The following is a 24,986-nucleotide window of genomic DNA, read 5'->3' as shown; positions in this document are numbered from 1 at the left end:
GGGAGAGCAACAATAATGGCTACCCATCCCTTTTTGTGCACCTCTGTGATCAGAAGCAGTAATCACTGATCAGAACACAGATCCCCAATATTGGAAAAACAGGGACTTTTTTTGTTTATCCTGACTCCCACAAACGGCATATGTACTGCTCCAGGAACACATGCAACAGCTGTCTACCATGGGAGTGGAGGTGGGTGGTTGATACTCTGCTAAGAGCTGAAATGACTGAAATTAACCACAATTTACTGTTCAAGCCTTCCTCTGAAAGTTGTAAGCCTTCAGTATCCTCCAGAGTTCCAAAATAGTTACATCAGGCAGATTCTGCCAGTGCAGTTGTTGTCTAGGTGGGGGAAGACAGATTCCTGGTGCTTCCTCCTTCACTTTCTTCCCGGAACCCTCCAGCCTAGATTCATTCTTCACTCCTCTCTTTCTCTCATACCAGTCTAACCCACATCCGGTTTGCTAGCAAATCTTGTCCTTTTCCCTGAAAAATATATCCAAAGATTGACTGACTTCTCACTACCTCCAGAACTGCCACTCTGGTCCTAGCTAATATTATTTCTGACCTAATTATTATAGTAGCCTCCTCCTAACTGATCTCTCTGTTTCTGCTCTTATCCCCTTGTCTGTTCTCAACCCAGCATCTGAATGATTGTTACAATAATCGGATTGTCTCTCTGTGTAAAACTTTCCTTTGACCTGAATTAAAAGTCACAGTCCCTACAGAGGGCCTACATGGCCCCTTCCCTTCCTTTCTTCAACTGTTCGTTCTTGCTCTTGCTCGCTTCACTTCAGCGGTATTGGCCTCCTTGCTGATCCTTGAACTAGTCAGGCATACTCCCTCTTGAATTTTCTGTTTCTTTTGACTAGAAGACTTTTCCCCCAGTTATTACCATGACTCCTGCTTTCAGATCTTTACTTATATGTCACTTTTTAGTGAGTCCTTGTCCAACTACTCAATTTGAAATTACAACTCTCTGAGTATTCCCTGTTCCTTTGGTTAATTTATTGCCTTAACCTTTATTACCATCTACATGTATGCTATACATATTTTGTTTATTTTCTCTCTCTCTACACAGGAATATAAGATCCATAAAAATGGGACTTTTTATTGCTGTAACTCCACCACCTAAAATTGTGCTTGCATATACTAGTGCTCATTTAATATTTGTTGAATGACTAAAGAATAGAGTTCCTGAGTTATCCTAGCTTACTATTTACTTATATCCTATCTAATTTCATAAAGAAGTAGAGGCAAGAAAGCATCTAATAGACAAATTGGAGCCCATGAGAATGGTTCAAACTGGAAGAGAGATTTGAGTGAAATTTTAGGAATAGATGTCATATACTAGAGCATAAAGAGTCAGAAGAGGCCTGGCCTGGTGGCTCATGCCTGTAATCCTAGCACTTTAGGAGGCTGAGGTGGGAGGATCGCTCAAGGCCAGGAGTTTGAGACCAGCAACATAGTGAGACCCTGTCACTATAAAAAATACAATTACAGTCCCAGCTGAGGCAGGAGGATCGCTTAAATCTAGGAGTTTGAGGTTCCAGTGAGCTCTGATGACACCACTGTACTCTAGCTCTGGTGACAGAGTGAGACCCGTATCAAAAAAAGAAAAAAAATGTCAGAAGAGTAAAGGACTAGGGATGGGACATTGGACCTACCCACATGTATGTGTTGACCAGAGAGCAATACTGTCCTTAGACTTAGCTAAGTGGAAACCCTGCTCTGGGCCCTGTGCTTTCAAGGTCCTCATCTGGACTTCTTCCAGCTATATCTGTCCCCAGAGAGTGACGATGTTGGGAGCCAAGGTGATTAGCCTACCAGGTCTTTTTCTGGATCAGTATCTCAGTATTAGGATTCTAGAATTCCCTGCCCATGTGTCCCTTTCTGGGTCTCTTCCTTTCTTGTTTGTTTCCTTGATTGTTTTCCTTTCTTGACTGTACCACATATATGGGCTCCTCTAGGTCTAAGGAATGGCCAAGGAACAAGCTATTTATGGGCAGGCAACCAGAGCTTGGACTTGTGGGCTGGGATGTCCACATGCGTGCACATAAGGCCCCTTGTACTATGGAGTGGAGTTAAAGGTGGGAAGAGAAAAGGAGTAGGCTGCAGGCCAGGGGAGGGGGTGTGGCCTTCCCTTCCCGTGCCCCGAACTTGAAGGGACCCTGAGAATTCAAAATCAGAACTTGGCCTTTCAGGTTGTTACTAAAATTTATTTGTCAAGATAGGAAGACAGAATTATAATTTAGCAGCTTGTCAGCTTGATTTATAACTTTAACTATTTAGACACATGGTATCTAGTTTTCTATTTGTATTAATCTTGCCCCAAGCTCCTTGAAGATTCCCAAGAGTGCAAGAGGGAATTGAAAAAGAGTAGCTTGAGAGGGAAAAGATAAATTCAAGGCAGAGTTTGAAGAAGGAATGATCAACAGTGTTAAATGCATCAAAGGCATCAGGTCCTATGACAGCAGAAATGTATCCATTAAATTTTGCCAAACTTCCATAGAAGGAGGAATACTTGAGACATTAGGAAGTGGAGACAGAGTATAGAAAATTTCTTTTTTAGAACCTTATCTGAGAAAGGAAGGAACTAGTGTGGTAGCTGGAGGGGTATGTAGTATTATGGAAGAAATCTTTTCCATTTTTAAGGTGAGAGGGAAAGGAGCCAATGTTAAGTAAGAGAAGGCTGAGGAAAAGGAGGGAATAATTGATGGAGCAAGGCCCAAGACCCTGTGCATAAGTCAATAGATTAACCTTTGAAAGGAGGGATATTTGAGGAGGGTTACAAGTTAAAAGTAGGGCTTAGGATGTTTGGATGTGTATTGATACTAAGTTTGTGGGGTGAGGTAGCAGAAAGTTAAGTCTAATAGACAATAATATATCATTAACATTGTTTTATAGTAGTCTTTTGGACTAGGTTTCTTTTTCAAATTTGATTTTATACTTCTGGGGAGCAAGGATTATACCTGCAGCCACTTACTAAAGCCCGTTGGTTGTTTAAAATGTAGCCCATAATATGGAGCCTAGGCTGTGTATGTGGGGTCTGTCCTTACTGAATAATCGTTATTTAGTGGTGACTTAAAATTTTATATTTGATAAAAACTTCTGATCCTTCAATAACCTAGAAACAATTTCTTTATTATGTTCATTATGTAAATGTGTGTCATTAGGCTTTGAAAATGATTTGTTTTAATAAGTATTTACTATCTGAATCACACCTATTTTGGCAAATTGCTTTTTATAGAGTTATATTAATACTGTCTTTTTTCCACTCCCACTAGTAGTTCCAAAGAACTGCTGGTTCAGATTTTAGCTCTTGCGAAGTTGTGAAAATAGTGAAGGATGCTTAGACTACTTAACATTCAAATTGTAAGTAAAATTTATTTCTGCTATCACTATGTAAAACAGAATTTGGAGATAGTCATTACATTATAATAGTAATCTTTAGTATGCTGGGACTGTGGATTTTTCTTAATTTTCCTTAAGATACAAATACGTTGTATTCCATTTTGTGTTGATAAGATCAAAAAGGAGACTAATAGTACTGATCAATCAATAGTAGTGAGATGAAATTTCTGCTTTTTGTCAGGTATTTCATTTTATTGTGGAAGTTTATGGGAATGCTTTATTATTTTATTTCTGTATCTGTATGATGCCAGTAGTATAAGGGCATAATATTCATGAAATGATGTAAGAGAAATGTATATTTTTTTCTCTTCAAATATGCATAATTTTCTGTATTCTTTAATTTTGACATGAAAAAATTCTGTTAGAACTAAATGTCTGTTACTTCTTTTTTGTGAAAATTTTAACATACCAAAATCAAATAAAAAGTAACTTTTTAGGAATTATTTAATGTATAAATCCAGATACATATATTGATGTTGAAGGAGAAAAAAGCTTAAGAGGTTAAGAGGTTACTTGAAGCCATTTGCTATATTGCATTTTGAACTAATAGCAAAACAGTTACTGTGGAAAGAATGATAAAATAATATGAAAGGCATTCCTAGTGGTTTCACTACTTTATTTTTAAACTACTTTATTTGAAAGTGTAAGCAATTCAGATCAATCTGTCTTACAGTTCTTGCAGAGTATTCAAAATATTAATACAAAATGAGATTGGTGTCATAAGCGAAGGACACTTCTGATTATATTATTCATACAAACAAACCAAGTGAGCCAAAGAAGAATGAAATATTTACAAATCAATGAATCTTTTAATTTGTTAATAGTTTTAGAAGTTGTCTCAGTCCAGCACATTTTTTTTTTTTGAAACAGGGTCTCACTCTGTTGCCCAGACTCGTATGCAGTGGCATCATCATAGCTCACTGCAACCTCAAACTTCTGGGTTCAAGTGATCCTCCTGCCTCAGCCTCTATAGTAGCTGAGAATATAGGTGTGTGCCACCCCACCCAGCTGATTTTTAAAAATTTTTTGTAGAGATGAGGTTTTGCTGTTGCTCAGGGTGATCTTGAACCCCTGGCCTCAAGCGATCCTCCCACTTTGGTTTTCCAAAGTGCTGGAATTATAGGTGTGAGCCACCACGCCTGGCTAGTCCAGCACATTTATGTTCAGTGCATCAAAGATTTTTAACATTTCTAGTGACATATTTCAGGAAGAAAACTGCATCTTCATAAAGGGAAAAGGTGTACATTTTAATCTCCTAGAATGTAAATATCATACTACCACGTATGTACAACAGCTTAAGAACTTAATTATGTTCATGAACTTGAATATTAACTCTTAAGAAGTAGAATACTCATTACTGCCCTCTTTTGACACAAGGATGTAGAAGCTTTTTTGTTAGTTAACAATGTTAAAACTTAGAAAGCAAGATACATTATGCTTTATATTTTTCCTGTATATTTTTTATAACTTTTCAAATTCTTCTTTTTAGGCTCTCTGGTTAATCATCTTTAGAAGACTGGATTTCTGGATATCTACTCCACTCCATCTCTATTGACTTTTAAAACATGATAATGCAAACCTATAACACTGGCAATCATCCATGAACCTTTAATTACATTGATTAATAGTGTTTGAAGCTTCCTCAGGGAATAAACAATGACATCAGCAGTGGTTGACAGTGGAGGTTCTATTTTGGAGCTTTCCAGCAATGGAGTAGAAAATCAAGAGGTTAGGCATCCAATGTGTTACATGTTTGTTTTGTTCATAGAAATAAATGCATGAACTAATTTTGAAATTAATGGGGAACAGATATTTGAGAATAGAAATGTACAATGCATGAAATTGTACGTGTACATGTCGTGTATCCTTATATAATTTTAGGTAATAGAAGGTTGAGGAAAGTACTTACAGGGCTCACCTGAATTGATTAGAATGAACTTGGAGGAAAGAAAAAAACTGTAGTATTAGTTGAGAGATAAATTTAAATCCCTGATAAAATCCATTGTCTTGAATTATAGAGTGTGTAGGTGTATACAGTACCTAAGTACTTAAATTAGATTCATCTTCAGTTAGAATCTTGTATCTGCTTTACTTGGCATCTTTATTTTTTGGTTATTCTATTATATCTAAATCAGTATGGAGATCCATTGTATTTTAATCTCATGTACACTTATGAATTTAGATAATTAAGTCAGAAAATAAATTCAGGTTTTGAAATTTTACACATGTAGAATTTTGAATCATTAGCAGATGGGGATAGAAAATAACTGTACCAGAAATACATGGCCTTCCAGGTCTTGGTTTCTATTCCTGCTATTCAGTAAAGTATGAATATTGGAAGGGATCTAAATAATAATATAATAGTGCTGACATAATAATGGACAAGTATTTGGTCAGAAATGAGGTAGGAAAATGGCGAGTTTTCTATATTAAAAAAAATTTGTTTTCTCTGTTTTCTGTGAAAGATGCTGCTATTACTGGTACTTGGTACCAGTATAATGGTATAGTGGCATGCTTTAGAAACAAGTTAGGACATCAGTCTGTGTGTTCTGGAGTCTGAATTCTTTTCCTTGCTTGCTTGGTGTCTGTTCAGTCTTCCAAGATCCAGATGGGAAAATTTAGTGGGAATAGGGTAAAGTAAAGGTACTTCTTTTCTTTTTGTTGGTAGACTCTTAACTCCTAAATGTTTCTTTTGTATTCAAATCCAAAACTGGTTCAAAGTCCAGTAAGAGAAGCCACAGAAAAAAACCTGCTTTATTCCCATAATCAATATCTATTTTTTCTTTCAAAATTCATTTACTATATGATCACCTTTACGTATGATTCACCAAAGAGGTTAGGGACTTGAGGAACTGCCATCCCCTCCTATATCACCCAGACCAAATATTGCTTCTTCCTCAAAGTCTTTCTCAGTGTCCCATAGTTTTGCTCTGTTGGCATTTAACCCTGTGAGGGGAGCCACCAAGAGCAATAGGCAGGATATATTTACCACGTACTGATTAAAAGGTATCATTATCATTAATATGGGGAAAAAGAGGACAACAATTTATTTCTGAAGATTCCTTATATTTTTCTTCCTTTACATGGAGTCCTAAGTGTTCATGTTCAGGAGAATTTGTTACCATGGAAGAAAGAATCTGATAAATGAAACGACTTTACCAAGTTATTACTGACTAGTGATTTATGTGATAGTTTTATAGAGTGGTCACATTTCATGGAGGAAGTCAGAAGAAGGGTATACCCTCCATGAGTATTTTAGGTAGTGTGACAGCAGAATGGGGGAACTATTCTTAGGGAAATTTTTATTCAAATTTTACTATATAGGTACCCACATTCTTTCATTCATTTGTTCCTTTGACAAATATTAATGGACTGCTTACTATCTATCAAGTACTTTTTGAGGTAGTGGGAATAAAGTATTTCAGAAGGGCTATGAAAAATAATTCAGAGTTAGAGATTGATGGGTAAGGTAGTAGGGGGTATTTTAATTAGGACAGTCAGAGAAAGTTTCTCTGAAGAGGTGACATTTTAGTTTAGAGCTAAATGAAGTGTAAGGGATGGGACCATAGAAATATCTGGCAGAAGAGAATTCCAGGAAGGCATTCTAGGAAGAGAGAAGAGCCACTAATATTAGAAATATATTCTGGTTTTACAAAGGGAGATTTGAGGATGGTGGTGTTTGAAACATAGTTTTTTGTCTTATGAGCAACTTTTCAGGAATATGTTTCCTATATACAGTAATATCTGTACTGTAAAATGTAGGGTGGGGTAAAAAATGACCTGTGAAGATTTTATAATCATAGTCCCAGAATCTGAAGAAAAATGAAAGTTTAAAAAGTGGTAGGCATCTAGAATGTTATTATCATGATTTTTAGCCTTTTTAAAATAACTTTTTTCCTGATTATAAAAGTAATACATTTTATAAAATTAGTATTCTATTTCTGACAGTATCACAAAAATATAAACTATGATCTAATGAATGTACATGCAAAAATTACTATAAAAATAGTAATAAATATATGAAAGGCAGTCATGTATTAAAAAATTCAACTACCTAATATGGTTTAGATATATAGGGATAATTTAGTATTAGAAAATATTAATATAATTTATCATATTAGTAGAAATAAGATTCTTGATGAACTAGGATTTTGTAAAATTCAATATCCATTCTTGATAAAAACTCTTAATATAAATAGAGATGTGTATTTCCTTAACATTACAAAAAATAACTTATATATCAACAGCCAGCATTCTGTTTAATGGTCAAGTACAGGTGCATTTCTTTAAAATTGCAAAGAAGATAATTATGGTCACTACCTTTATTACTATTTAATATTTTCCTGCCATCAGGCAAAATAATAAAACATATATAAATATTATAAAATAAACCAAATTATTATAGGCAGATAATGTGATTATCCACTTGAGAAAACCAGAGGGAATCCACTGAAAACTCATTAGACCTACTAATAGTGCTTGGTAGTTTGGGTATAAAAATAACTAGCTTTTCTTTGTAAGGACTGTAATTAGAAGAGATCATAAAAAATAAGATCCTTTTTAGAAAATTAACAAAAAACCATAAAATATTAAGGAATAAATGTAAAAGACATATGGGACCTGTCTGAAAAAAATTAATGATACTGAAACGCATAAAAGAAGGCTTTAACTAACAGAGATATACTTTGTACTCAGGAAATATGGGAAGAGTTAATATTATGGAGAATGTCAATTTATCTCAGTTAATCCATATATTTAATTCTGTCTGTCAAATGTTAGGGCAAGTCTGTGGAAAATTGATTATATAGACCTAAAGATCATAGGGAAGAGTAAATATTCAGGAATAGCCAGAGCAGTTTTTGAAAAGGAAATGTGTTATAGGTGGATCTTTTAGAAATGGGAAATTAATACAGAAAAAAATAAAAATAGGTTTAAATAAATTTTTAAAAACATAGTAAATACAAGTTCTAGAGGCATTTGCAAACAAGATTGGGAGTTCTTCTGCTTCAGGTAGTGATGGAAAAACTGAGACCAGACTTACACTCCTAGCATAAACAACTAGGAAAATGTACAAGACATATGAAACCACAGTTTTGAAACACTGGACAATAGGCAGCATAGCACTCTGCTTCCTTAGAGAAGAGAGGGTCACTTCTGTGATTGTGCTGGCGTATTGGTTAGAGCCACTTTCTGAGCCAACAGTGTAGGGAAAAGGAACCCAAGTAGAGCATAACTGTCTCACTGAATTGAGGAAACAAAATTTGAAATTTGGAGAGGCTAAAACAGGTAATTTGAGGGGCAGAGTATGTAAGAAGAAGCAGCTGTTCAGAGAAAGAACATTAAAACTCTGCCTTGGGGTCTCCTGAGTCTTTGGCTGATACTCGGCTGTTCACGTGTAATGTGAAACTCCACTGAAGTCAGGCAAGGAATGACCAGAAAAGATTTAAACTGGCTATTTAACTGAAAAATTTAGAGTTCACTCAGGGCTGGGAAATATTAGAGTTCTAGTAAGCTTGATGGAGAGTCCTTGTTGAATGTCCAGGGCATTCATTAAGAACTCCAGAATGGTCATCCTTTATTTGGTATAGCTAAGCTAGTCCTAGAATGAAGTGTAGTCCAAGCTTGCCCTAAAAAGACTCAAAACTACAAGGGCTGTCCAGAAAGTATCCAGCCGTGTAATATGAAAATTACATATTGACGGTGTTGGATACTTTCTAGACAGCCCTCATAACCATCTGTCCTAACAGATACTCTTAAGGCAACAAAATGCAGCACCCAACAATGTAAAATTTACAGAAGAGAACCAGATGAAACTTCTAGAAATGTAATACATACTATCTAAAAAGAAAAATTCACTGAATGGGATTAAAAATAGATTCAGTACTACAGAAGAAAAGATAGTGAGTTTGAAGACAGCAATAAAAAGGACATAATGGGTCGGACATGGTGGCTCACGCCTGTCATCCGAGCACTTTGGAGAGCATCACTTGAGGCCAGGAGTTCTAGACTAGCCTAAGCAACATAGCAAGACCCCATCTCTACAAGAAATAGAAAAATCAGCTGAATGTGGTGGCGCATGCCTGTAGTCCCAGCTACTTGGGAGGCTGAAGCAGGAGGATCGCTTGAGCTCAGCCCAGGAATTTGAGGCTGCAGTGAGCCATGATGACACCACTGCACTCTTGCCTTTGTGACAGAGCGAGACCTTGTCTCAAACAAAACAAAACAAAACCCTATATAATGAAGCACAGAGAAAAAAACTGGGTGGAAAAAAAGGAACAAAGACCCAGTTACCTATGGGCCAATATCACGTTGTCTTAACATATTTGTAATTCGAGTCCAAAAATGAGGGGGGGGAAACAAACAAAAAAAATGAAGAAATAATGGCCATAAATGTTTCAAATTCAATGAAAAGAATAAACCCATAGATCGAAGAATTTTAAATCCCAAGCATGATAAAGGAGAGAATAAATAGCCAGTGAGGCCAGTTTCAGAGAGAAAATCTTAAAAGCAGCCAGAGAAAAAGATTCATAGCAAAGAGAAGAACAAAGATAATCACTACAGATGTCTTGTCTGAAACTATGCAAGTCAGAAGATAATGATATCTTTAAAATGCTGAAATAGTAAAAACCATCAGCCTACAGTTACATATCCAGTGAAAATGTCCTTCAAAATGAAGCTTTTGTCAAACAAAAGCTCAGAGAATTTATCACTAGCATACTTATCCTATAGGAAATGTTAAAATAAATTCTTAGGCAGAAGGTAAATGGTACCAGATGGAAACTTGGACCTACACAAAAGAATGAAAGCACTGGAGCAATGGTTAATATGTGGGTAAATATAAAATACTTTTTAAAATCAATTTTTATTTTAGTGTGGTAAGAATACTTAACATGAGATCTACTCTCTTAACAATTTTTATGTATATAAAATCTTTTAAAATTTTTAAAAAAGACAATTGTTTAAAACAAAAAATAACAATGTATTATAGAATTTAAATGTGAGGGATTAAATTATGATTATAGAACAAAGGATGGGAAGAGGGAATTGGAAGAATACTATTATAAGCTTTTTATATTATACGCAAAGTAGCATTGTATGTATACTGTGATGTCAGAAAGCATATTGTAAGATATACAGCAACCACTAAAACAATAAAACAAAGAAGTATAACTAATAAGCCAATATGTGATATAAAATGGATGCCAAAAATAATCCAAGAGAAGGCAAAGAGAATAAAAGGAATGAGTAATAAATGAAAAAATTAATGAACAAAGAGCAACATGGTAGATTTATTTTTAATTTTTAAGATGGTAGATTTAAACCCAGTTTATATCTTGTGTCCATTGAAGTATGGAGAAAAAAATAAACCCAGTTTATTGATATTAAATGTAAGTATTCTAAACACTCCAATTAAAATGTAAATATTGTCAGGTTGGGTTTAAAAAAAAAAACAAATCTATTCAGGTTTCGTAAAAGAAATTCATTTTCAGTATAATAATATGGTTTAAAAGTAGAAGTATAGAAATAGATATATTTATACATTAAAGACAAAAAAGCTGGAGTGGTTTCAGGATAAGACTATTACCAGTGATAATGAGAGACATTTCATAAATAATGAAAGGACCATTTTGTCAAGAATGCCTAACAACCCTAAATGTGAATGCACTCAGTATCGTAGCTTCAAAATATGTAAAGTATAAACTGACAGAACTGAAAGAAGAAATAGATAAATACACAGGCTAGTTGGAGATCGCAGCATTTCTCTCTCAGTAATTGATAGAACAAATAGACAGAAAATTGATAAAGATTTAGTAGCCTTGAATAACATTATCAACCAACTTTACCTAATGGACATTTATGGAACATTACCTTGCAGCACCAGAATACATGTTCATTTCAAGTTTGCATGGGCAGTCAACCAAGATAGATCCTATAGTAGGCTTATAAAGCATATCTCAATAATATACAGAGAAAACTGACCAAAACAGGATTAAAAGAGAAATTAACAAAAAGATAATTGTAAAATCTCCAAATATTTGGATATGAAGCAGCTCACTTCTGTATAACTCATGGGTTAACAAATAAATTGCAGGGAAAGTTAGTATTGAAACTAAATGAAAATGAAAACAATATATCAAAAATTGAAAGATGTAGCTGAAACAGTGCTTAGAGGGAAATATATAGCATCAAATATTTATATTAGAAAAGGAGAAAAGTCTAAAATCATTTAAGCTTTCACTTCAACAAGCTAGAATATAAAGATCAAATTAAACTCAGTTAAGTAGAAGGAAGGAAATAATAGGAATTATAATCGCCTAAGTGGCTGGGTGTGGTGGCTCACGTCTGTAAGCAATCCCCACTCTGAGAGGCTGAGGTGGGAGGATCACTTGAGGTCAGGAGTTTGAGACCAGCCTGAACAAGAGCGAGACCCTGTCTCTACTAAAAATAGAAAAAAAAAATTAGCTGGGCATGGTGGCAAGGGCCTGTAGTCACAGCTATCGGGAGGCTGAGACAAGAAGATCACTTGAGCCCAGGAATTTAAGGTTACTGTGAGCTAGGCTGATGCCACGGCACTCTAGCCTGGGCAACAAAGTGAGACTCTGTCTCAAAAAAAAAAAAGACCAAAGTAAAAAATGGACAAATAGTAGAGAAATTAAAGCAGCTGTTAATCCTTTGAAAAAAATTAACAAAATTGATGAATCTCTAACTAGACTGCACAAGGAAAAAGAGAAGACAAAAATTACTATCAGAAATGAAAAGAGACATTTACTATAGACAATATTAGCAAAAACTTTTTGCCAATAAATTTGAAAGAAGATAAATTCCTTGAAAGTCATTCCGAAAGAATAGAGAACCTGAATGGCCCATCTTAATATTTTACATAAATTGGATTTTTATTGAAAATCTTTCCCACAAAGAAAACTCCAGGGCTAAATGGCTTTATTAATGATCTACCAAGCGTTTAGGGAGAAATAATATCAATTGTACCCAAATTCTTTCAGAAAATAGAGAAGGAAGCATTTTATAACTCATTAATATCAAGCCAGCATTACCCTGATACCAGGACCAGATAAAGATATAGGAAAAGGAAACTGCAAACCAGTATCCTTTGTGAACATGGAAACAAACATTCTTAATAAAATACTAGCAGTCAAATCCAGAAGCATATAAAAGGTGAGTCCTTTTAAAATTAAGTGTACAATTACCATGTGATCTGGTAATTTGACTCTCAGGTAAATATGGAGTGAAAGGGAAGAGAAGAGAAGGGATGTTCATGGAGCTCCTATAGCTATATGAAGACAGGTAGATGGATAAACAATTGGTATTTCTGCAATGGAATGTTTACCAATAAAAAGAAATGAACTATTGATACATACAACAATATATATAAATATTAACAGTAATGTAGTCGAACACAAAAGAGCACAAACTGTTGATTCCAACATGAATTTTAGAAAAGGCACATCTGTAGGTATGGAAATCTATGGGGATAGATGAGTGGTTGCCTAGGCCTGTGTGTGTGTGTGCGCGTGTGTGCGCGTGTGTGAGTGAGACTGACTGGTATAGGGAGTGAAAGGGAACTTTCAGGGGTGATGGAAATATTCTATTTCTTGACTGTGATGGTAGTTATAGGGATGTCTACATTTGTGAAAATTCATAAGATAAAAATAAGATTTTCATCTGTTAGGTAGATTCTCCATGAGTTTTATGTTATACAAATGGCATTTCTTTTTAAAGTTTTCAAATTACCCCTTATTAGCTTTAAGTTTTTTTTTGTTGTTGTTCCAATTGCTATTTTTAAATGAAAAAAAAATTTGATTTTTCATTTAGCTATACAAGATCATTGTAAAAAACAATGAACTCAGGTATACTGAGAAAGTGAAAATTCATCTTTTGTCTGCTTACCTCTTTTACCAGGTTATTAATAATATAAGGTTTATTTTTTCAGACTTTTAAATATATTTAAAATAAACATTTATATAAGTGGAATGACACAATAGTACTGTTCTGTAACCCACTTTACCTTCCACTTACTTGTATCATGCATATTTTTCTATACCAACATGTAGCTAACTGCTGTAACCTTTCAACTGATGCTGAATAGAGTCTCTCATTGTATGGATATATGGATATATGTTAGTTTATTCAGTCTCTTTCTGATGCGTATTATGTTTTCTTTTTCTTTTTCTTTTTTTTTTTGGCATTATCAACATCTAGGGGACTTGTCTTAAAACTGGGTTTTCATAGCTAGCATACGTTTTATACTTTGGTGACATATTTATTTGGAATGACCTCTGGGGGGTAAGCAGTGGGAGGTGGGGGAGGTTAGTCCCCCTAAAGCCTGCCGCACTGTATGTTTCAGTTTTTATAAGGTTTTTGAAGGTGGCCTTACTCTGCCACAAAAGAAAAAATGTGGAACAAATTTATATATTTTTATCATACTCGTGAATTTCATGTCTTTCTATATATTCCTAAAATACATTGATAAAAGGATTGTAATACACTGCCCTCAGCCACTTCACTGTATTTGTCTTTGGAAACTTAACAATAACTGGGGAGCAGTGCTGAGTACATATGAAAGCACTTTTTAGGTAAACACTGCAGTATTGTATGCTTGTCCTGCCTCTTTGAACTAAGAATCTCTCTTTTTTTTTTTTTTTTTGTTGAGACAGAGTCTTGCTTTGTTGCCCGGGCTAGAGTGAGTGCCCTGGGGTCAGCCTAGCTCACAGCAACCTCAAACTCCTGGGCTTAAGCGATCCTACTGCCTCAGCCTCTGAGTAGCTGGGACTACAGGCATGTGCCACCATGCCTGGCTAATTTTTTTTCTATATATATTTTAGTTGGGCAGATAATTTCTTTCTATTTTTAGTAGAGACGGGGTCTCGATCCTGCTCAGGCTGGTCTCGAACTCCTGACCTCGAGCGATCCACCCGCCTCGGCCTCCCAGAGTGCTAGGATTACAGGCGTGAGCCACCGCGCCCGGCCAAGAATCTCTCTTTTTGAATGGAAGTTTCCAAGATCACTGTTAGTACTTATAGTAGGGTTACCAGATAAAATACAGGATATCTAGTTAAATTCGAATTTCAGATAAACAAGAAATAACATTTTACTTTAAGTATGTCCCAAATATTGCATGGGACATTCTTAAACATTTATTATTCATTGTTTATCTAAAATTCAAATTTAACTGGGCAGCTTGTATTTTTTTTTTTTTTTTTTATTTGCTAAGTCTTGGCACACTAGCTTGTAGGGAATTCGATAGGTTGTGCCAAGACCCCTGGATCTGGATATTATGTACTTTAATTATGTGTATTTTGGTGACTTGAGCAAAGTAATCCTAAGTAAAATAACCTAGTGGATGTGTTACTTTTTACAATTTTATTTTTAAGCAAAGACTCCTGATTTCTTCCTCTTCTATCCCCTTTCTCCAGTAAAATAGCTAACTCCTCTACACAGTACAAGGCAATAGTTATCTGCATATCTGTGCGCGGTAGCCATTGTTCTCTATCATTTGGTGGAGAAAAAGCTCATGAAGTCACTTGCCATCAAGATTAGCAAGTGTTGAATCTATATATAACTGTTAATATTAAAATTTGCTGAGTTTTATGATTCTTTGAACCAAACTACAAATACTTATACTTAAATGCCACTTTTGTTTATATGAAGTATGTGGTGTTTAGGAGGATATGAAAATTGACTAAGATATACCTTGCTCTCAAATATTTTACCATCTAGTCAAGGAGTTGTATATGTAAACACATAATTATAATACAAGACAGTGAACAGTGATGATATTAGGCAAACCACCTGTTCTAGAAGTAGTTTGGGTGGAAAAATTCAGATTAGGGGATTGTAGAATATTTCCTGAGACTAGATGAAAAGTGTTTGGACGGATGTGGAGGCTACAAAATAACATGAGCAAAAGTCATGGAAATGTTCTTATGTAGGAATTTGCCAGTAATAAAGCAGTTTGTGTGAAGTAATGTAAGAAATAAGGCTGAAAAGGTGGTGTAATAGTTTCCTGGAGTTGCAGTAACAAAGTACCATAAACTGGGTGGCTTAAACAACAGAAATGTATTGTCTTAAAATTCTGGAGACTAGAAGTTTGAATTCAAGGTGTTGGCTGAGTTGGTTCCTTCTGAGGGCTATAAAGGAGAATCTCTTTCATGCCTCTCCTAGCTTCTGGTAGCTTCAGGTGTTCCTTGGCTTGTAGGTGCTGTTCTCTGTGTGTCTTTGTGTTGTTTTCCCTCTGTTTTGTGTCTGTGTCCAAATTTCCTTTTTCTATGAGGACCAGTCAAATTGGATTAGGGATCATCTTAATTATTTTATCTTAACTAGATCATCTGCAAGGACCCTATTTCCAAATATGGTCATATTTACAGATACCAGGGTTAGAACTTCTTCTTTTTGGGGACACAGTTCAACCCATAACTGAAGGTTTGGGGGTTATATTTCAGAGCATTAAACTCATTGTTTAGTAGGTTAAACTTTCCTTTTAAACAACTGGGGAGTCATTAAGACTTTTTGTGCCAAGAAGTAATAGTTCTGATTGCCCTCCAAAGTTGAGGGCAAATAGATTTGAAGACTATTACTATTGTTACAATATAATAACAGCTGTCACTAATTGAATACTTACTCTGTGCTCTAGCACTTTGTACATATTTAATTATTTAATTTTCAAGGGACTTTGTGAGGTATAAATATTAATTATAGTCTGTTTTAAATATGAAGAAACTGAGGTTTAGAGAAGAAGAACACAGTGGGGAGAACAGGAGGAGATGTTGATAATTTGTTCCATTTAGGCTGAGTGCAGTGGCTCACACCTGTAATCCTAGCACTTTGGGAGGCAAAGGAGGGAGAATTGCTTGAGGCCAGGAGTTAGAGACCAGCTTAGGTAACATAGTGAGACCCTGACTCTAAAAAAAACAAAAAAAATCTAATAATTTATTCCGTTTAGACATGTTAAGCTTGAAATGTTGGCTGAATATTCCTGTGGTGATGCTAAAGTTGATAGTTTAAAATTTGGTTGAGATGATGGGTCAGAGTGGATGACAAATAATTAGTAATCATCAGCATAGAGGTGCTGCATGAAACCATAAGAATGGGTGGGCTTGCATGAGAAGGTAGTATAGAATGAAGAGAAAAGAGATGCTGAGGACAGAGCCTAAGTTGGCTAGATTTGAGTCACTAAAGATGAGAGAAGAGTCAGAAGAGATGCTGAGAAGTAGAATGGTAGGAAGAGAAAATTGGAGGAAAGAATTTTAAAAGTCAGGGTGATAGTTCAGTGTATAAGAGTTTGCAGAGAGGTAATAGAGAATGAAAACTGAAATAGAATTTGATCATTATTGACATGTTGAGAGAATAATTTCAGCGAGGTGGTGGAATCCAGATTACAAAGTATATGTAGATGAATCAAGGAGTTAGACTATCCATTTGAGAAGTATATACAGGTATAAAAGGTAAAGATCAGTTAAAAGCTCGGTTAAAAGAAAGAACAGTTGAATTTCTTTAATACAAAATGATTTAACTTTTTATGGTCAAAGGGAAGGAACCATTGAAATAAAACAAAATCCGACTAAGATATTAAGAGAGAAGAATAGGGCCAGAATCCTAACTGGTGGGGAAGAGAGTATAGATAAAGGTATTAGCCTTGTACAGAATTTTAGTCCTCAAATATTTCATGATTTAGAAAGTTTGATTTATTTCATATTGGTCAGGTGGGGGTGGAGAGTTCATAATATAAAACAATCTCAGATTAATTTTGCTATTAAAAATACTATTAGATTTCAGAGGAAGGAAGGAATTTATAAGACCCTTGGATTATATACAAACAAAATATTCACTTCTTGGGTCAACACTGGTTCAAATGCCACTTCTGATGTTGCTTTCTGAGTTTCTAATGGTTGGAGAACTTAACAGTCTTCGTGTATCTCAAGCTTCTCATTAACAGCTATTTTATAGCTAGGTAGTGCTGGCTATAGGCTGTGGTTGTAAAGCTGAGCAAGAAGCATAGAGGATTCAACTGTTACTTTATCCCATTTGTAGGAAAGAATTTTTTTTAATGTTAAAAAGTGGGACTCATGTTTTGCCTTATACAAGGTAGGAAATTCATTGTTAATCAGCATAAATCAAAAGTTTTTACAGTATCTTAAGGCAGGCGTGAAAGCATGTGCCTATAATCCCAGCTAGTCCTAGAGGCTGAGGTGGGAGGATTGCTTGAGCCCTGGAATTTGAGGCCAGCTTGGGCAACATAGCGAGACTTTGTCTCTGAAGAACAAAAAACCATAAAACATAAACACCCCCCCCCGAATTTTTCTGTATCTTTTTTTGTAATTTAATTAAAATTTTTTGTGAAATATTTCATACAAAATGAGGAGTATATAAAATTTATAGATATATCTTAATTCAGGACTAGGTCTGTAAAAGTTTTGAAAATCTGTATGTACATTATAAGAATAACAAAATAAATACATATTACCTGTCACTCAGGTTAAGAAGTGGAAATTGCTAGTATTTTAGAACACTGTGTGCCCCCTCTTATATCATCATCCCTGTCCCCAGAGGTGCCATTATCCTGACTTATGTACTATCACTCCTTTAGTTTTCTTGATAGTATTACCATCTATGGAAATATTCTTGAACAATATATTATTTATTTTGAAAAAATGAATAGTGTGCCAAGCTAATGGAGTTAGGAAAGGGTTATCATAGATGAAGGCTTCCAGGAGAAGATAGCTGAATATTCTGGTATCAGATCTGCTGAGTTTCAAGGGCTTCTCTTCAGGAAATCGGTGAGCAGAGTCGTGAGTTAGTTCTTAATAACATACGGCAAATTCTGGCCAGGTATCTGGCAGTGGTACAGTATGGGCCAGGTATTGCATATTTGTTCAGTAGGTATATGGTCACATGAAGAGAGTACTGTTCTGTATTTTTTGTTTCTAAGCTCATGGTGGTCTTCCTCCAGCATATAGTAGATCAAAGTGGAGTACATCTGGAAAGTGAAATGAATGTTCTCATCTGATCCAGGCAGCAGGGCAAGGTGGAGTGAGTAGGTACATCAGGGCAAGCCAAGTATGGATAAACATCTGTAACAGGCTGACCTGGGCATTTTGTCCTTAGGAACAATGTCAGGGTTATCATGGTGATGACAGCTCATCATGCTGTCTCAGGAGACACACTGCTACCTTCTGGACTGGTTGCCCGTTAAATCTGGTGCACAGCTGGCATCCTGGCATCTCTTCACAATCTTCCTGAAGATACCTATTATTTCTCTCCTATGTTGGATTTCCTATATCCTGTGTCCTAATTAGTTATTGTTGTCTCTCTCTTTTTTTTTTTTAAAGTTTATTCCCTTTTTGATGGGATGAACTCTCAAGTTGCTTCTTAGGAAGGATGCACAGAAGATAAATGTTTTGAAGTCTTTCATATCTGAGAAACTATTTTTACTCCACTTTCATAAGATGGTTTGGATGAAAAATTCTTGGATGGAAGTAATTTTCCTTCATAATTTTGAAGGAATTGCTCCATTGTCATATTCCTTCTAGTATGACTGTTGAGATGACTGAAGTCTGTGTCCTGATTCTTTGGATGTAACCTGTATTTTCTTTTTATAAGCTTGTAGAATCTTCTTTTTGTCCTCAGTATTATGATATTTCACACCTCATTTTAGGTGTCTTTTAATTTTTTGTACTAGACACTTTGTGGATCCTTTCAAATGAACAGCTTTTATCCTTCTGCTCTAGAAAATCATCTTGATTTACTTCTTTGATTTCTTTCCAAACATTTTTTCCCTCTTTTTCCTTCTATTTTCTTTTTGTAGAACTCCTGTTATAATGGACCTCCTGGAATGGTCTTCTAATATTGCCATCTTTTATCTCCTATTTTCTATTGCTTTTATCTTTTTTTTCTCTGGTTCCTAGAGATTGCCTCAATTTTATCTTACAAGCCTTTATTTCTTCATTTCAGCTATTATGTTTTTCAAGAACTCCTTATCTGTATTTTTAAATGTTCTTTACTAAATTGCATTCTGTTCTTATTTTATGGATATGATATATTTTCTTTGTGTGTAATATGAAAATAGATATGGATATATTCTGTGTTAGAGGCTTTTGCTTGGATGTCTAGAAATATTTGCTCATGATTAAAAGTGGGGGATTAAAAAGTTGATGGAAATTCTGTTTTTGGTACAATATGATGCTAGCAGCTCTGCGTATTACACCTCAAAGATGCAGTTGGTTTTCTCTTTCCAGAAAGTAACTCCATTCTTCTGTTGAGGTGGAGGAGGTCTGGTTGCCTAGCATCATGGAGAGAGGGTCTGGGAATCAAAGTGCTTTCCAAACAGCTTTCATGGAATCTTTTTAGTTTTAAATACCGTCCTCTTTCCTTACCATTGTTGCTTCTCCATTTCCGGAAGTAATTGTTGTTGCTTTCTGTAGATTCTGCACTGTGTACTGTGTGTTGTTTCTCAGCTTTCTTTTGCTTACCAGGCTATAATTTGGCTTTCCAGGGTCTGCTAAACCACTTATTACTCATCCATCCACTTGCAGTCTTCCAAGATTTTCTTGTTCTTGTCTCTTCTTGTTTGTTGCTCTTATCTCTTCTCCTTATGGGTTTAGGTATTAAATAAAGTCTTTTACTGCTGTTACAGTGGGCTTTGATGAGTGAATGAAATTATATGCATGTTTTTAATCTGCTATCTTAATCCTGAAGCCCTTATTTAAATGTTTAAGCTATGTCTCACCTCTTGAGACTTGAAAGGATTATTAAAGTTAGCTCTTTTCATCTCTTGTTTTGGTTTTTACATTCATATTTGTAATATATGAAACTCATTTTTAGACTACTTGAGACTGTATGAACTCAAGGATTTATAAGTGAATCTAGAATTTGTGAATATAAAGGTTGATTGTTTTTTAAATTTGCTCTTGTAGGAAAGTGAAAAGGTTTCTGAATATCCAGCAGTGATTGTGGAGCCAGTTCCAAGTGCCAGATTAGAGCAGGGCTATGCAGCCCAGGTTCTGGTTTATGATGATGAGACTTATATGATGCAAGATGTGGCAGAAGAACAAGAAGTTGAGACCGAGAATGTGGAAACAGGTAGACATCTCATAAAATGTTCATTATTTATAACTTTCATTTTGCAAACTTCAACAGTACTATTGCTATATAAATAATATTAATATAATGAAGAACCTTTTTTAAATGTGCGTTAGAATAGCTTGGAAATCAGTGTAACATCTCTGTTTAAGGGAATTTATGTGGATATAACAGAGTTCTACAGTATAATTCTTTGAACCCTACACACAAAATTGCAGCTCTATAATGCTAAAATTATTATTTTTTTCTGGGACTGTAAATATTTACTAGTTATTATTTACTTGTAGAAGTCAATAGGCTAGTAGTATGAGGGTAACTTTTTAATTCAAAAAATAAATACGGAGGCTGGGCGCAGTGGCTCATGCCTGTAATCCTAGCACTAGGCCAGGAGTTCAAGACCAGCCTGGGCAACAGTGAGACACCTTTGCTACAAAAAAATAAAAGAAAATTAGCCAGGCGTGGTGGTATGTGCCTGTATTCCCGGCTACTCGGGAGGCTGAGGCAGGAGGATCGCTTGAGCTCAGGAGTTTGAGGTTCCAGTGAGTTACGATGATGCCACTGTACTCTAGCCTGGGTGACAGAGCCAGAGACCCTATCTCAAAAAAAAAAAAAAAAAAAAGATATTTTCATTCTGTAACTAATTATGAGTTTCTTTGAATTAATATTGACGGATCAGTTTTTTTTTGTTGTTGTTGTTGTTGTTGTTAGGTCAGAAGCATCTTTGTAGTGGTTTATTAGATTCCTATTCCCGTTTGCCTTCTTAGAAATCTTAGTATTTCAGTGTATGTGTGATGAAATAGCTATATGTTGAATTAGGGATTAGTATGTATAATTCTTTTAGTTTTTGCTATTGACCATAAAGAAAATAGGATATTTTACCAGAAGGATTGTAGTGACTATTATATAATAATAAATACAAACATTTATCATTAGCTATTAATGGAGAACAAGACTCCTCGTACTTGTTCAACACTAGTACAATTTCTTAAATATTTAGATACATTTCTATAACTGTAACAAACTTTTCATGATTAAAAAGTTTGAGTATGTGATGTCTTTCTGCTCAGTGAGGCGCAGTATCACTCCCTAGGCCTACTAGCTTTTTCCAGCTTAAAGCTATTCTTTCTCCAGTTTTATTTTTTATTGAGCTTAGTGATTAGAAGTTATCTTGCTTTTCAGAGCAGTGATGATTACTGTGCCAATCAAGTGGAATCAATTCATTTATCAAAACAGGCAGCCAAGCTGGGTGCAGCGGTGTGTGCGTGCTTCAGGGCTCTATTCAATTAAGCTCTCCATTCTTAATTTACTGCTAGGTATGTGTCTATAATCCCAGCTCCTTTGGAGGCTGAGTCAGGAGGATTGTTTAAGGCCAGGAGTTCAAGTCCAGCCTGGGTAACATAGCAAGACCTCATCTCTAAAAAATAAACAGAAAAACCCAGGCAGCCAAGCTCTTCTTGTGGGCTTCATGACTATGGCCTGGAGTGGTACCTGATTTATAGTAGATAATGCATGTCTTTTTATGAGAGTTTGGAGAGTTTTCCAGTCTGAAGCTAGAAGTATAGTAGCAAATGTGAATTTTCTTCTTGAGAAAAAGGATAAGTGGAACTGTTAAAAGTATTATTATTTGGTATGATATTTAGGGGTATATATCGTTACTGATTTTATTTCAGTAGTATAACTAAACAGAACACTAATAGCACAAGGAAAAAAGGTATGATAGCTTAAGTTGAATGAAAAGAAGTAAAACCTCTTCGAAATTTCTGGATGATGTTTTAATAAAAAAGGGAAAACTATGATTTAGTAGCAAATTGGAAACTTTTGAAAAGATGAAAACTACAGTGCCAAATTTGCATAAGTAGATAAATTAGGATGTTTATCACATTAAAATACCAGATCAGGTCAGCCAAATATTATTAGTTGTATAATTGACTGTAAATGTTGCATTAGTTTAGATTAATTCAGGTAAAAACAATTTTGAATAGGAAGCAAATGTAATCCACTTAAGAGATTTTATTTTCTTAGTCTTATTGAACTCTGAGGGTAATGATATCATTTGCAGGGCAGAGATATTAGTGATTGTGATATTGAAAAAGAGGATATGGGAAGACTGGGTAAAAGAAAAATTACTTTTGTGATTTTTTTGTAAGTTGTTTTTGAATATTTGATAATATTTTTTAGATTTACTTTTCTTCAACACTAAAAGTAAATGTTACCAAATCACTTACGTTATTCTAAAATAGTATAAAATTACCTCAGAAGTTCATCTTACATATTTAATAACATTCTGGCTTGTGGATTTTAATGTAATTGTATAAAGATTGTTAATATTCATAGATTAGTTTTAAAGTCAGTTGATCTGTGTTTAATTTTTTCTGTTTTAAGAATCAAATGAATTTTTAAATGAGTTCAAATTTGAATAAATTTTCATTCTTCTGACATCTAGCGCATATACAGATGAATAAAGTTTGTTAAGACTTATCCTAGGCCGGGCGCGGTGGCTCACGCCTGTAATCCTAGCACTCTGGGAGGCCGAGGTGGGCGGATAGTTTGAGCTCAGGAGTTCGAGACCAGCCTGAGCAAGAGCGAGACCCCACCTCTACCAAAAATAGAAAGAAATTATATGGACAGCTAAAAATATATATAGAAAAAATTAGCCGGGCATGGTGGCGCATGCCTGTAGTCCCAGCTACTCGGGAGGCTGAGACAGGAGGATCGCTTGAGCTCAGGAGTTTGAGGTTGCTGTGAGCTAGGCTGACGCCACGGCACTCACTCTAGCCTGGGCAACAGAGTGAGACTCTGTCTCAAAAAAAAAAAAAAAAAAAAAAAGACTTATCCTAATGCATGTTTCCTTTTAGGTAGTGGATTAGGATCAGGTTTACTTCTTGTGATGATATAAATTTGTAACTTAAATTTCACATACGTGTAGGTTTTGGAGAAGAAGCTGACTAGGAAGAAAAGGAAAGGAATATTTATGAAATGTCCGTTTTTATTTGGTAAATGGGGGGAATTGAGATCTGTATAGAATAAGATTTCCTTGTGTACATCTAGGAAGCATTTTCTAGAATACTCCTACATTATAATTTAGATTATAGCAGTCTAAAAATTTTTCATAATGTATTGACCTGTTATGTCAGTTCTCTGCATGTTCATATTGAAATTTTTCTTCTTTTATCCTATATATTCTTATGTGTATGTTCATTTCAGAAATAGTGTTCCCATTGTCATCCACGTAGGAGTACTGAAATCATATAATGATTTGCATTTAGCCATCTTTATTATTTTGTGAATAAGATGATTTCTTATTTTGTTAGTATTAATTATGGGCTATTTGCTTCACTTTTTTATAGACTAAAAGTCTATGTTTCCCTCAGCTTATGTGTAATACTAATGCTCTTTTAAATTTTATAGGAAAAACCAAATATATTTTGAAACTTTCAAAATAGGCATATTCATTTAAACCTATAATAAATAGCTAGTGATTATAACTGCAGATTAGTAATCATAAAGAGCCTTTCAGGAATAGTGATGAAATAAGGATGAAGGGTGCTATTGACTGTGGCAGGCACGATTCCCCCCAGTGGCTACAGACTCCAGCAGGTCTAGGGGTCTGCTGGGTAGACTGATACAGTGAGTTGGGGGGAAGGAGAGGAGTTTATTGGATTCCCTACAGAGATTTGAAAATGTTCACTTTTTAAAAAATGATATAACTATAAATATAATAAAAAATTTAAAACTTGTTACAAATTGCCATTTATGAAGTAATGTTTATACCAATGAACTCAATAATAGATAAGTTATCATAGAAATCTTTTAAGACTGTACTAAGATTGAGCTAAGATTTGCTTCTTCATCTTTCATCTTAACAGATGCCTCTTACTATATTTATCCTCTTAACTTTGTACTTTAGTTTATGAGAAAATATCATGTTTGTATTTGTTACGTGCAAGGCACTGTTTTCAACATGTTTCTTCTTTAAGGAGTTAATAATTTATTTGTGGAGATAAAATATATGTTATTCAAAATACAAAGCAGTAAAAAGTCAAATGAGTGTTATTTACAAATTCAAAGGAATTTTCAGAAGAGGAAATTTCAATTTCATTGTCATAAAGTAGGAATTTAAGGTTGTGAGGATTACATAAATATATAAAGCACAGTGTTTTGACACAATTAGTGTTTCCTAAACTTCATTAGCACTTTTCCTTGTGCATTCAAATATAGACTATCTTTTATACGTTAAAACAGAGCATTTGTTTAACATCATTTACATCTTTGTTGTATTTTTCTTCTTCCTTTCGCTTCCACTTAAAAAAAAAAAACACAAATGTTTTATGCCTTTAGTTTGTGTAATACCTTTTCTTTGTCATTTTTTCCTTAACTTATCATGTAGTCTGGCATCTACATTTATCCTTCTACTGAAGCCCTATCAGAAAGGCCACTCCTCTACCAAATTCAGTGACCCGTAGAATCATCTAAAAGTAGA

General features: G+C 34.9%; 1 protein-coding gene across 7 annotated transcripts in view; it reads left to right on the top strand.

Annotated features, from left to right (window-relative positions):
* The window catches only part of ELF2 (E74 like ETS transcription factor 2), a 102,615-nt gene that overhangs the window by 27,816 nt on the left and 49,813 nt on the right, over positions 1 to 24,986 (top strand). For 6 of the 7 annotated variants that reach the window (XM_069493592.1, XM_069493593.1, XM_069493590.1 and 3 more), the window contains exons 2-4: positions 3,289 to 3,373; positions 4,902 to 5,140; positions 20,341 to 20,506. In XM_069493592.1, coding sequence (XP_069349693.1) covers positions 5,069 to 5,140; positions 20,341 to 20,506 — 238 coding nt within the window. In that variant the 5' untranslated portion in view covers positions 3,289 to 3,373; positions 4,902 to 5,068. Of the gene's footprint in view, positions 1 to 3,285; positions 3,374 to 4,901; positions 5,141 to 20,340; positions 20,507 to 24,986 lie in introns of all 7 variants that reach the window. The other variant, XM_069493591.1, reaches the window with a different exon arrangement.

Source organism: Eulemur rufifrons, chromosome 18 (genome assembly GCF_041146395.1).
Source record: "Eulemur rufifrons isolate Redbay chromosome 18, OSU_ERuf_1, whole genome shotgun sequence".
In the NCBI taxonomy this organism is placed as follows: Eukaryota; Metazoa; Chordata; class Mammalia; order Primates; family Lemuridae; genus Eulemur; species Eulemur rufifrons.
The sequence above is the reverse complement of the archived record's forward strand: the minus strand, read 5'-3'. Positions and strand labels throughout refer to the sequence as shown.